This window comes from Hypanus sabinus, chromosome 9 (assembly GCF_030144855.1).
Source record: "Hypanus sabinus isolate sHypSab1 chromosome 9, sHypSab1.hap1, whole genome shotgun sequence".
NCBI classification, from domain to species: Eukaryota; Metazoa; Chordata; class Chondrichthyes; order Myliobatiformes; family Dasyatidae; genus Hypanus; species Hypanus sabinus.
The window spans coordinates 162,955,911-162,970,527 of record NC_082714.1 but is presented as its reverse complement, the minus strand read 5'-3'; the positions used below and the strand labels follow the sequence as shown (position 1 = coordinate 162,970,527).

The 14,617-nt window shown below is 45.3% G+C and overlaps 1 protein-coding gene across 9 annotated transcripts in view; it reads right to left on the bottom strand.

The window, feature by feature from the left end:
- Positions 1-4,861: 4,861 nt before the first annotated feature.
- Positions 4,862-14,617, bottom strand: part of LOC132399994 (neurocalcin-delta-like) — a 105,046-nt gene continuing 95,290 nt past the window's right edge. For all 9 annotated transcript variants that reach the window (XM_059981018.1, XM_059981015.1, XM_059981011.1 and 6 more), the window contains 2 exons: positions 12,397-12,502; positions 4,862-8,949 (listed from right to left, as the gene is read on the bottom strand). In XM_059981018.1, coding sequence (XP_059837001.1) covers positions 8,852-8,949; positions 12,397-12,502 — 204 coding nt within the window. In that variant the 3' untranslated portion in view covers positions 4,862-8,851. The remainder of the gene's footprint in view (positions 8,950-12,396; positions 12,503-14,617) is intronic.

The following is a 14,617-nucleotide window of genomic DNA, read 5'->3' as shown; positions in this document are numbered from 1 at the left end:
CAAATTGTATCCAGTTATCTCATGCAATCAAATGCACCTATCCTTCCCATGTAGCTAGCCATTTCTGCTTTTCAAAAATATTTATGATCATTATCATCTCATATTTAGTGTTTATGAACCTGTTAATTTGTCTATTTTCTGCCTTTATTTTAACTTGACCATTTTGTGGAATTTTTTAAGAACTTGAATGTCATTTTCCCCTTTGTGAAAAAGAAGAAAAATGTGCTGTGCTTCTGCAGGTAGGTAGTTGTCTTGGGTTCATTTAAAATCTCACTCATTGCCACTGTTACATTTTGTAACTCCAGAAATTAATTGAGAGAAAAACATGGGAGTGCTGGGGATAACTTGTGTCTAGTTTAATTTTTACTTTCAGTGAGGCACACTCTTATGATGTGGTGGTATAATGGTGTATGCCATTCATGTGCTTTTACATTTATAGATTCTGTAATCAATTATTTAAACAAACAAGCAAACAAGAAATGCTTGATCAAACAATATATTTACTTTACTTTATTGTCACCAAACAATTGATACTAGAGTGTACAATCATCACAGTGATATTTGATTCTGTGCTTTGCGCTCTGTGGAGTACAAATTGATAGTAAATATAATAAAAATGTAAATTATAAATCATAATAAAAATAGAAAAAGGAAAGTAAGGTAGTGCAAAAAGAAACCTAGAGACAGGTCTGGATATTTGGAAGGTACGGTCCAGATCAGGGTTGGGATCCATTCAGCAGTCTTATCACAATTGGAAAGTAGCTGTTCCCAGATCTGGCTGTACGAGTCTTCAAGCTCCTGAACCCTCTCCCGGAGGGAAGAGGGACAAAAAGTGTGTTGGCTGGATGGGTTGTGTCCTTGATTATCTGGCAGCACTGCACCAACAGCATGCAGTGTAAAGTGAGTCTAAGGATGGAAGATTGGTTTGTGTGATGTGTTGGGCTGTGTTCACGATCTTCTGCAGCTTCTTCCGGTCTTGGACTGGACAACTTCCATACCAGGTTGTGATGCACCCTAGAAGAATGCGTTCTACAGTGCATCTATAAAAATTAGTGAGGGTTTTAGGGACAGGCCAAACTTCTTCAGCTTTCTCAGGAAGTAAAGGCGCTGGTGGGCCTTCTTGGCAGTGGAATCTGATTGGTTATGTTCAACGTTACTGAAGAATTACATACAGCTGTGGAGGCCTGATCATTAAGGGTGTTTAAGGAGGAGATTGATAGGTAGCTAATTAGTCAGGGTATCAAGGGATATGGGGAAAAAGCCAGAAATTGGAACTAGATGGGAGAATAGTTTAGTTCATGGTGGAGTGGCGGAGCAGACTTGATGGGCTGAATGGCCTACTTCTGTTCCTTTGTCTTGTGATCTTGTGAATTAAATACACAACAGCCGCCATGCATTCTGGCACCACTGTGGCATGGCCACAATGCTCAAATGAACAATACCACACAACAAAACAGAACACAACAGACGACAAAGCAACACAGCAAGACAAGCTCTGTTCCTCTCTTCCAACATATACAAACTGTCCTCCAACCCCAGGACAGGCCATCTCCAGCCTTCAGTGGACTTGTGATTCGGAGACACTAGGCTTCAACTTCCCCAGTGAATGAACTCCAGGGCTCCAGCCATTGGGCTTCAACTTACAGGCATCGAATCGACTCAGGGTTCAATCCTTGGTATCAACCCCAGACCTGCTGATGACAACAATGAAGATGCTGAACTCCGGACTCTTTGATGACTGGGACCTCGAACACCAGGCCCTGGGATGACAGGGACCCGAAACACTAGGTTTGAACTCCAGACTGTCCAATGACCAGGGCCCTGAACATTAAGCCTTGAACTCCAGACTCTCTGATAGCTAGGACCCTGAATTCTAGGTCTTGAATTCTTTACTCTCCAACAACCGAGATCCTGTACACTAGACCTCAAACTCCAGATCTTCCGATGACCAGGACCCTGAACATAGGCCTCAAACTCTGGACTCTCTGTCAACTGAGATCCTGAACGCTAAGCCTCAAACTCCAGACAGTCTGCTGACCAGAACACCAAACATTAGCCCTCAAACTCCAGCCTTTGATAATCGAAACCCTGAACAGTAGATCTTGAGCTCCAGACTCTCTGATGATGGGGACACCAAACTCTGGGCCTTGAACACTAGACTCTAATGACCATGACCTCAAATATCTTCTGTAAGCATAATCCCTAACACTGGGGCAGTTCATGTGCAAGAGGCAAGCTTTGACGAATAGTGATCTCAAAGGGTTAAAAGCTGATCTGAATGTGACGCATTCTCTTCTGTATGAGAGGAAGTGTCTGAGATCCTGTTTCCTGCTGTCTCATTTGATTCTATTTGTAACCCTGCAGATATAATCTTAGTGCAATATGAAAGTGGAAGGTGGCTAGATTCAACGTTGGGTGTAGTTTCACAAAGATGTTTGAATTCTGTGTCAGCCTTACTGGTGAGGTGTGATTGTAACATTTCAGTGGACGTCCGGCCCTTGCAAATGTTCCAAACTCATGCCTGCACAAGTCAGAAACGAAGGGAATGTGGGCTTGTCATTCACAGGTGTTAGAACGATGTTGTTCCTTTCTCACCGAGTTTAAAACCAGGCCCTATATGGGTGGGGTGGAAGGCTCCCTTGCCAGCAGTTGTCAGAAGAATTGCGGACTTCAGCACATTCCATGGGACTTATGCCAACCAGGTTATTTGAACATGTTGACACTGGAGTGTAGCCATGGGCACACTATGTTGACACCAAAAACATGACGATCGATACCTGTGGGCTGTCTCCTTGGACATGCACATGACAACTAATGTTGATAGTCATAGTGCACTACAGCATAGAAAAAGGCACTTCTTGTCTGTGCTAAACTGTTCTTCTGTCTAGTCCCATCAACTTGCAGCCAAACCACGCACCTCCCATCCATGTACTGTACCTATCCAAATGTCTCTTATATGTTGAAATCAAATCCACGTCCACCACTTCCACTGGCAGCTCGTTCCACACTCTCACCCCCCTGAGTGAAAATGTTCCCCTTAAACAGTTCCCCGCTACCCCTCATAATTTTGTATGCAGTACTGTGCAAAAATCTTGGGCACATATATATAGATAGGGTGCCTTTTGCACAGTACTGTAGTAATTTTAAACATTGCACTGTACTGCTGCCACAAAAAAAATCATGGCATGTGAGTGATGATAAACCTGATTCTGATATGGGTCCCTATGGTGGACTGGGAGTGGGAAGGGGGCAGAGAGGGGGGAATCATGGTTGGGAAAAGGGGACGGGAAGGAGAGGGAGCTGGAAACACCAGAGAGACATTCAGTAATGATCAATAAACCAATTGTTTGGAATCAAATGATCTTACCTGGTGTCAGGGCTGGGTGTGTCTATTACTATGTCAACCTCACCCGGCACTTCTTTCCTGCCACCTGTCCCACACCCCTCCTGTGGTACTCCACCCTTGCCATTCCCAACATCCTTTGCTCCTGCCAGGTTTACAAACTTGCTCTCCACTCCATGGTGACAAGCACAGTAATAAACTTGATAATATATTTGCTTTCAACTGTGCAATCAATTGCAGTTCAGAAGAAGCAATGGTTTTGTGAGCTGTCAGTGCTGGTCGCCGACACCATCTTGCTGTACTCTGTTGCTACTTCCTGGGAGATGATTAGCGCTGAGGAGGTTTGTAGAGTCACAGAATATGGAAACTGACTCTTCCATCCAGCTTGTCCATACAGACCAGTTTCTCTACTTGGCCTAGTCTCACCTGCCTGCATTCGCTCAATATCCCTCTAATTCTTTCTACACAGCCACCTTCCAACAAGTGGAAATCCTGTCCCCCCTCACCTCAAACCAATACCCTCCAACTCAAGTAATCAACTTGGTCGACATGGACGACCATGGCTGTTGCTGCACTATCCAACTCAATGTAACAAATTAAGACGGTAAGATATTGTGACCCAAGATGGCGCTGGTGACATATGGTGAAAGGCAGCTAGCAAACTACTGTCTATTTTACTAAATATACTTTTTTCTGGACTATGATCACTACAGTCCTCAGCCTGTAATTTGCCTTTGGGAGTTGTGCTTTTGAAACATCTGAACGACCTGAGTTTTTGCAACATCTTGGAGTATTTAGTGAACTAGACTCTCGGGATGCGGGTATGGCCACGGCAGCCATTGCTGGAGTGGACTTAAGTGGCATGGGCTGTGCCTGAGAGTGAAAAACAAACTGGTTTACTCGATTTAAGAACTAAGCCAGATTAAAAACTTTTAAGGCATCGAGCCCGAGGGTGAAGGACAAATCAGCGTTTTGCTCACTACTCTGTAAGACTTCACTCGCCTCAGTGCTGAACTGACTCTGCAACTGTGACCTGCAGCCATCGAACTTCATGTCACCTCATACTGAACTGGCTGTGTGCCTGTGATCTCTGTGGTTCATGTCTGTTTATTGATTACTTTTTATTGTTTCCACAACTTGTTCTTTTCCGTGCATTGGATGTCTGACAGTCCTTGGGCAGAATTTTTCATGGATTCTATTGTGTTTCTTTGTTCTTCTGCTTGCACGAAGAAGAATGTCAAGGTTGTTTATGGTTTACATGCTTTGATAGTAAATGCACTTTTAACTTTGACATAGGAGCAGAATGAGTAGAACGCCCTTTACTCCCGCCAGATTTACAAACCTGCGCTCCATTCCACATTGACAGATACAGTACTGAGCGAAAGCCTTCGGCACCCTAGCTATAGATCACTGAATGTGCCTAAGGCTCTTGCACAGTACTGTACATCCCAAAAACAGATCAAAGATGCTGTAGAGTTTTATGAAAAATAAATCCAGAGACACAAATGATTGGGTGAATTGTACTGCTTTAATTTTTAGTTAGATGAAGGCAAATGTAAACATTAATGTTCCCTTTTGGACTTGAGAGAACACTGAACCCCATCAGTTACTTGGTATAGCTTATAACCAGCCTGAGGATGGAGAAAGCAGCACAAAGCTCACGTAGGTACTGAAAAGAATTGTTTACAAGTTACTAAGTGCTGCTCAAGCTGATTAGTACTTTTCCCTTCATAAATAAACCTGAGATTTTATCCACAATAAATCAGAAAGACAAAGAATTCTTCAATAGAATCATCGCAGAAGCACCTTTTTCTCAAAGGAAAGAGTTGGGCAGAGTAAGTTCAGACACACTGGATCAGTTCTAGTTGGGACCCCCTTCCAAAGCAGCCTTAGACTTGCTATCAGTGTTGGACTGTCGAGATGAGTACATCATGGTACTCTGTGGCCATGTGCCTTAGGTTTTGGCTAGGCGGTGTCTGGCAGCGTAAACAATGACACAAGGGATGCCAGAGGTTCAGAGTAACACACACAATGAGGAAATCAAGAAGTCTATGGAGGAAAATAAATCTGATCTTGGCCCGAAACGTCTACTATTTATTTACTAGGTGCTAAAACACCAGACTTCTTGACAGAGAGCCAGGGATTATCCAATTTTATAACCATTTTGCTTCATTTCATATTTCGGACAACCAATAACAACCAGCTTTGACAAAGAGTAAAACAAGAAATACTGCAGATGCTTGAAATCCAGAGCAACACACACACACACACACAAACATGCTGGAGGAACTCAGCAGATCAGGCAGCATCTATGGAGAGGAAAAAACAGTCAATGTTTCAGGCCGAGACCCTTCATCCCTGAGTTGAAATGTTAACTCTGCCTACTTTCTTAGAAGTCTGCGAAGATTCTTCATGTCATCTAAAACTCTGACAAACTTCTATAGATGTGCAGTGGAGAGTATATTGACTGATTGTACCCTGGCCTGGTATGGAAACACCAATACCCTTGAACGAAAGAGACTGCAAAATGTAGTGGATATGGCCCAGTCCATCATGGGTAAAGCCCTCCCCATCATTGAGCACATCTACAAGGAGCGTTGTCTTAGGAAAGCAACATTCATTGTCAGGGACTCCCCACCACTCAGCCCATGCTCCCTTCTCACTGCTGCCATCAGGAAGAGGATACAGGAGCCTCAGGAGCCACACCACCAGGTTCAGGAACAGTTGTCACCCCTCAACCATCAGGTTCCTGAACCAGTGGGGATAACTTCACTCACACCATCACTGAACTGTTCCTCTAACCTATGGACTCACTTTCAGGGACTTTTCATCCCATGTTCTCAATATTTATTGATTATTTATTATTATTTATTTCTGTTTCTTTTTGTATTTGCACAGTTTGTTGTACTTTGCACACTGGTCGTCTGTCTATTCTGTCATTGATTCGATTGTGTTTCTTGTATTTACAGTGAATATCTGCAAGTCAGTGAATCTCAGGGTTGTATATAGTGACATACACGTAGTTTGGTAATAAATTTACTTTGAACTTTGAGTATGTTTGTTTTAGATTTCCAGCAATGGCACTTCATTAACCACATAACCATATAACAATTACAGCACGGAAACAGGCCATCTTAGCCCTTCTAGTCCGTGCTGAACGCTTACTCTCACCTAGTCCCACTGACCTGCACTCAGCCCATAACCCTCCATTCCTTTCCTGTCCATATACCTATCCAATTTTCTTTAAATTGACAGGGCAATGGGTCTGAGACAGCTATAGGTACGAAGTCATGGGATGACACTGTACTTAATGTGAATTGGGGAAGATTGGGGATTTTGGGGAAGATTTTACCTCTTCTGTTCTTATGAGTGAACAATCTGGAGGGTTTGAGGATGAAAACAGCCATCATTTCAGGCCTATTTGATGACTCTGGGCCTGTATTCGCTGGACTTTAGAAGAATGAGTAGGGTGGGGGGGGGGGAAATCTCATTGAAACCCATCGAATATTGAAAGGGCTATTTAACAAATCCTTAGATAGGCACAATGGAGGATTTGTGGGAGGGAAGAATTTATTTATTTGTTTGAAATACAGTGTGGAATAGGCCCTTCTGGCTGTTCGAGCAACTCCTGACAACCCTGATTTAACCCTAACCTAATCACGGCACAATTTACAATGACCAATTAGCCGACCTAGTAGTTCTTTGGACTGCGGGAGGACATGGGAGCATCCGGTGAAAACCCACATGTTCCAGGAGGGTCTCCTTACACAGAATGCTGGACTGAACTGTGAACTCCATTGCCCCGAGCTGCAATAGTGTTACATTCACTGCAACTTGAGTGCGGCACCCTGGAGTAGGGTAAAAGCTCAGCACAACCTTGTGGGCCGAAGGGCCTGGACTGTGCTGTAATGTTCAATTATCTATGTTCCTACACGTAGTAGGAGGACAAGGAAGGGATATAATGCAGGCTGCATTATGTTTCTCTTGGTTTTCCAAACATCTTCTGTAATCACATGGATTGATTGGGGAGGAGGAAGCGAGACAGGAGACCCTTCTATGTTGTTCTATAACCTGATGTGACCAGGACTAATCTGTGACTCTGTGCATGCGCGTGTGAGTAAATGTGATTGGCTATTGTATTAGCGAGCAAACACTAGGAAATCTGCAGATGCTGGAAATGCTGTGTTCCACCAGCATTTTGTATGTGTTGTTGGCTATTGTTTTGTTGTATGTTGGCTGTGTGTTGTTCTGCTGAATATGTTGGACACTTTATGTTGGCTCTGAAATGTGTGGCAACTCTCGTTGGCTGTCCCCAGCCCATCCTTAAATTGTTAATCCAAATGACACATTTCGCTGTACGTTTTGATGTATGTGTGATAAATAAATCTAATATAATCAAATCTGCCTTTTTCTACATCCTTTAATACATCCAGTTAATTTACCTAAAATTTAGAACTAACAATTTCATGTGGCACTTACTACTGTTTGTAGAAGAGTTGCAATTTTCCCCTCACACTTTGCATAGAAGAGTTTCTTCATTGTTATAAGGCCTGTCTTTACTTTTGCCCCCTAGTCCTGGGGAAATAATTCCTCACTATTGATATAATACCTTCAAGAGGACCACAGCTTTGTCACGGGGTTTGGAGGCTTGTGTCTCAATGACCTGGAGAGCTATGTTGACTGGAGTCAGGGCTTTATGCTTTGGTTCTTGGTAGGGTCACCCAGGCCAAACAGGTCAAAGGGTAGAGGCCAGACTAGGAGTGATCCACTGGTCCTCCAGGTTCAGGGGTTCAACTCGGGGCCAACAACCCTGACTGGTTAAAAAAAAGTTGTTATGGAAACAGCAATGAAGAATCCTTCTACATCTGTGTGTGACAGTACGGACGGACAGAGATAAAGGGCCTTCATTGCTGTCCTAAACGCCAGCGGCACGATGGGCAGTAATAAGAGTATAATCAATTTAACAGCTCTCCAAATACCTTGAAAACTTTTTTCATTGGATCACTGAGGTTGACAGTTAATGGGTTTGCTGAACTTGGAGAGGGCAAGTGGAAGAGGACGGTTGATACTCATATCCAGAAGCAACAGAAATGTGTAAAATCTTGTCTGGGCCAGGCACATGAATGTAAATATTAATCCATCAATTTTTGCTCTTCACTCTTCCTTATGTCAAGTATAAACTGAAACTCTGAGCTATTAAATTAAAATAAAAAAAACTATTATCTACTAAAAGCTATATCCACAACGGAATGGGGCACAAGTAAAGATGAGACAGTTTTGCTCAGCTGGATAACAGGGTCCCCTTATCTTGGCACATTGACTCGTGTATCATCGTATACTATAAGATGCAGATCTGTTGCATGCAGTTATCTTCATTGGAAGGTTGAAGGTTGCTCAATTTTGACCAGGCTTTGGTTTGACTGGTCTTTGTCTCAGACACCAGCCCACTGTGGGCCGGCTCAGAGAGAAATGGTGCAGAGGAGCAGCATTCTCCCCCTGGACAATCCTTCAGAACTGGCCTGCCGTGCTGGGGTCACACTGCAAGAGGCGGACGATAGATGGATCTTTCTTCGCACCATTAATGAACTCTTCTAGAGACAGCCTTCCTGGTAAAACCAACAGAGGACAAGTAAGAATCTTCAGGAACACAGAAAGAATAAAGGATCAACTTTATTCATCAGTCTACACCCAGTGGCCACTTTATTAGGTACACCTCTACTCCTGCTCATTAATGCAAATATCTAATCAGCCAATCATGTGGCAGCAACTCTATACATAAAAGCATGCAGACATGGTCAAGTGGTTCAGTTGTTGTTCAGACCAAACATCAGAATGGGAAGAAATGTTTTCTAAATGACTTTGACTGTGGAATGAATGTTGGTGCCAGATGGGGTGATCTGAGTGACTTTGACTGTGGAATGAATGTTGGTGCCAGATGGGGTGATCTGAGTGACTTTGACTGTGGAGTGATTGTTGGTGCCAGATGGGGTGATCTGAGTGACTTTGACTGTGGAATGAATGTTGGTGCCAGATGGGGTGATCTGAGTGACTTTGACTGTGGAATGAATGTTGGTGCCAGATGGGGTGATCTGAGTGACTTTGACTGAGGAATGAATGTTGGTGCCAGATGGGGTGATCTGAGTGACTTTGACTGTGGAATGATTGTTGGTGCCAGATGGGGTGATCTGAGTGACTTTGACTGTGGAATGAATGTTGGTGCCAGATGGGGTGATCTGAGTGACTTTGACTGTGGAATGATTGTTGGTGCCGGAGAGGTAGATGGGTGCCAGATTCTGCTCCTACATCTTATGGAGAGGTTTGAGAATCTCAGAAACTGCTGACTTCCTGGGATTTTCACTCACAACAGTCTCCAGAGTTTACAGAGAAAGTGTGAAAAACAAAGAAACATCTTGTTCCATGGGTGAAAATGCATTGTTGATGAGAGAGGGTCAGAGGAGAATGGCCAGACAGTTCAAGCTGACAGGAAGGTGACATTAACTCAAATAACCAACAGTGGTGTGCAGAAGAGCCTCTCTGGATGCACAACACATCAAACTTTCACAGCAACAGTAGACTACCAGGTTCCACTTCTGTACCTAATAAAGAGGCCACCGAACGTACATATTAGGAATTTGCCGTGGTGTGTTGGTGCAACGTGCAATGAAAATCAACAACACTCAACAATGATAAAGAATAAAAAATAAATTTAGAGATTAAAGTACAGACATGGAACAAAACATGCATAAATACCAGCGTGTATTTACAGAGTAAACAACATGATATAAGGTGGTTTGAAGTGTTTACAGTGCAGGCTCGGGGTAATAGATAGAGGGTGTAGGGGTGTAGAAAGATCACATAAGTACATCAGAGCATAAGAAATTGTGACTGGAATATGATTTTTATAAGGGTGTCAAGATCGACAGAGAAACAACAGGAAAGAGATGTTGAAGCCTGGACTGGGTCAGCTATGATCATACTAAATGGTGGAGGTGTCTATACTTATTTCCTGTTTTTCTGCTTACCTTGTGAACCTGCCTATCTTTTTAATCAGGACATGACTGACCATACATCTTAACTTTACCTTCCTGTCCAATCCCATTTCCCTCGATTCTGGTAGATTTCTACAACCTATCGATCTCACTGTGAAGAAACCCATAAGCTAAGCTTTTGTGGCTCCCAGGAGAGAGTCCTGATGTCTGCGAGTCTGGGAAGCTGGAGGCCCGCAGATGGCCCGTGCGGGGAGAGAGTCCCGATATCTGGGAGGCTGGAGGCCCGCAGATGGCCCGTGCGGGGAGAGAGTCCTGATGTCTGGGAAGCTGGAGGCCCGCAGATGGCCCGTGCGGGGAGAGAGTCCCAATGTCTGGGAGGCTGGAGGCCCGCAGATGGCCCGTGCGGGGAGAGAGTCCTGATGTCTGGGAAGCTGGAGGCCCGCAGATGGCCCGTGCGGGAAGAGAGTCCCGATGTCTGGGAGGCTGGAGGCCCGCAGATAGCCCGTGCGGGGAGAGAGTCCCGATGTCTGGGAGGCTGGAGGCCCGCAGATGGCCCGTGCGGGGAGAGAGTCCTGATGTCTGGGAGGCTGGAGGCCCACAGATGGCCCGTGCGGGGAGAGAGTCCCGATGTCTGGGAGGCTGGAGGCCCGCAGATGGCCCGTGCGGGGAGAGAGTCCTGATGTCTGGGAGGCTGGAGGCCCGCAGATGGCCCGTGCGGGGAGAGAGTCCCGATGTCTGGGAGGCTGGAGGCCCGCAGATAGCCCGTGCGGGGAGAGAGTCCTGATGTCTGGGAGGCTGGAGGCCCACAGATGGCCCGTGCGGGGAGAGAGTCCTGATGTCTGGGAGGCTGGAGGCCCACAGATGGCCCGTGCGGGGAGAGAGTCCTGATGTCTGGGAGGCTGGAGGCCCGCAAATAGCCCGTGCGGGGAGAGAGTCCTGATGTCTGGGAGGCTGGAGGCCTACAGATGGCCCGTGCGGGGAGAGAGTCCTGATGTCTGGGAGGCTGGAGGCCCACAGATGGCCCGTGCGGGGAGAGAGTCCTGATGTCTGGGAGGCTGGAGGCCCGCAAATAGCCCGTGCGGGGAGAGAGTCCTGATGTCTGGGAGGCTGGAGGCCCACAGATGGCCCGTGCGGGGAGAGAGTCCTGATGTCTGGGAGGCTGGAGGCCCACAGATGGCCCGTGCGGGGAGAGAGTCCTGATGTCTGGGAGGCTGGAGGCCCGCAAATAGCCCGTGCGGGGAGAGAGTCCTGATGTCTGGGAGGCTGGAGGCCCACAGATGGCCCGTGCGGGGAGTGAGGCCTGTCTGTGTTGTTCTGAACACAGTGGTGTGTAATGTTGGTGCCAGACTGTGTGGCGACACTTGCAGGCTCATTGACAGTGTGTTTGTTAATGCAAATTACACATTTTACTATATGTTCTGATGTGTATGCAATAAATAAATCTGAATCTAGAGTCTTGGAAAAGCCTGCCACTGGCATTTTTAAATTTCATCCCGTCACCTTAAACCTATGCTCCCTTTAGTCCTACGTCCTGGGTAAAAGACGGTCTATCCTGTTTACCGCATACCTGCAGTCTAGCTTTTTGTATTCATGCAAATCTTTGTAAAAATACATTCGGTTCATTGAGTTTAGTCCACCACTCAATAATTTCCTGGTTTATCTGACTTAAGACGTTTGGAGGAAAGGATAGGGAGTCGTCATAGGGGTGTGGACTGTACTGCCAGGGGTGGTGATAGGGGCAGATAAGTTAGGGATATTTAAGAGACTCTTGGATAGAAGGATGATAGAAAAATGGAGGGCTATGTGGGAAGCTTGATCTTAGAGTAGGTTAAAAGGTTGGCACAACATTGCACTGTGCTGTAATGGACTATGTTCTAACAGAAACTAGAGTAATAATTGTATACAGAAACAACTGAGGGACTGCACGGACAGTCCAGGTTACGGAGAGTAATTAGAAGACTCCCCCCACCCCCAACCCCCAAGAGCTAGCACGTGGGCGACAGGCCAAGTGTCCTTTTTCTGCACGAGTCTCCGCACAGGCCACCCCAGGTTGGCTGCACTTACCATCTGCATTGGTATCCATCTGTCGGAAGATCTTCTCTGTTCTTTTCTCTGGTGTAGCTTCATCATCTGACAACTTCATCACCGAAGACACCATCTTGTAGATTGCCTGTCAGTATGGAGGGTCTCTGGGTTACAGATATGGATCTGACTGGTGAGGCACAGCCTCCTACTCAAATTACCCACAGGGGTTTGGTTAGAAACAGGTTCCACTCCTGAAATTGGACTCTCCAGCCAGAGTTTTAGATCTTTCCCTCCTGATCCCTGATCATTACTTGTCTTCTGCAGTGTTTATTTAATTATTTTGTAGCTTATAGTAATTGTTATGCCTTGCACTGTACAAGGTATGGTAGTGTAGTGTTTAACGTAACACTATTACAGCACCAACGATCGGGGTTCATTTCCCGCTGCTGTCTGTGAGGAGTTAATACTTTCTCCCCATGTCCATGTGATTTCGTCCGGGTGTTCTCATTTCCTCCCACACTCCAAAAATGTATAGGTTAGTGGGTTCACTGTTCACATGGGTGTAATTGGGCAGCGAGGGCTTGTTAGGCTAGAAAGGCCTGTTACTGTGCTCTATTTCCAAATGAATAGATAAAGTAATTTCATGGCATATGTCAGTGATAATAGACACAACTCTGATTGGAGAGCCCAAACTTAAATACTCTTGATTGAAATCAGCGAAGACCCAGGGACTTATAGAACAGTTCCACAGAGCCAATACCTTCTCCTCAGGGATCTCCCGCTGCCCCAAACGAGGGATGGGCCAGGGCTAGGGTGATGTATGTGCAGCCACCCTCCACCAGGAACTTCCTGAAAGTATCATTTTACTGAAATAACCTTCAATGTGCCTGGAATTAAAAATAGTAGGGGGATGTCAGAGATAGTTCTTTAAACAGAGTGGTGGAATATGCCGCCGGGGCAGTGGTTGATGCAGGTACATTAGGGGCATTTAAGAAATTCTTAAGTAGACACAGATAGAAAAATGGAAGGATATGTAGGAGGGACCTACAACAGGACACAACCTTGGCGCGGTTTGGAGGCTTGTGTACCTCAATGACCCATGGAGCTATGTTGGCTGGAGTCAGGGCTTTATGCTTTGGCTCTTGGTAGGGTCACCCATGCCAAGCAGGTCAAAGGGTAGAGGCCAAACTAAGAGTGATTCACTGGTCCTCCCAGTTTGGGGGTTGAGCTCAGGGCCAACATACCTGACTGGTCAACCAAACTGTTACAGAAACAGCAATGGAGAACGCTATCCAAGGACAGAGAGAGAGGGAGAAACTTCAGTGCTGACCAGGTGCCAATGGTGTAATGGGCAGTAAATAAGTAAGTAAGGTAGGAGGGAAGAGTTAGACTGATCGTCACTCAACATCGTGGGCCGGAGTGTGTCTACTGTGCTGTAATGTTCCGTGTTCTGTATAATCAATTCTGAATTATTTCAACATAAGCAATAGGAGTAGAATTAGGCCATTTGACCCATTGTGTCTGATCTGCCATTTCCCTTGGTAAGAAGCAACTAGTCAGATCTTCCAAAGGATATTTTCCAAAGGCATAGATCAAAAGCTTAAAAAATAGAGGGCTATGGGTAACTCTAGGTAATTTCTAAAGCAAGTACATGTTCAGCACAGCATTGTGGGCCGAAGGGCCTGTATTGTGCTGTAGGTTTTCTATGTTTCTATGTAAAATTTTCTGACGTATGTCCGTGATAATAAACCTGATTCTGAATTTTAATTATTAAACTAATTTAAACTTTTTAAAAATCTTCATAGCATCTTTCAGCACATCATGGAAACCAGCCTCCCCTCCACGGACTCTGTCTACACTTCTCCCTACCTTGGTAAATTAGCCGGCGTAATCAAAGAACCCTTCCCACCCAGACAATCTCCCTTCTCCCCCTTCCCATTAGGCTGGAGATATAGAAGCCTGAAAACATGTAACATCAAGCTCAGAGACAGCTTCCACCCCACTGTTATAAGACAATCAAGTGGTCCTCTAGTACAGGGGCTCTCAACCTGAGGTACATGGAGCTCTCAGTTAATGGTGGGGGTCCATGGCATAAAAAAGTTAGGCAACCCCTCCTCTAGTATGATAAAACCTCACAATCTACCTCAGTATGGCCTTGCACCTCATTGTTTGCCTCCGCTCCACTTCCCCTGTAACTGCAACACTTTATTCTGCATTCTGTTATTGTTTTCCTTTGTTCTACCTCAGGCACAGTATGCGA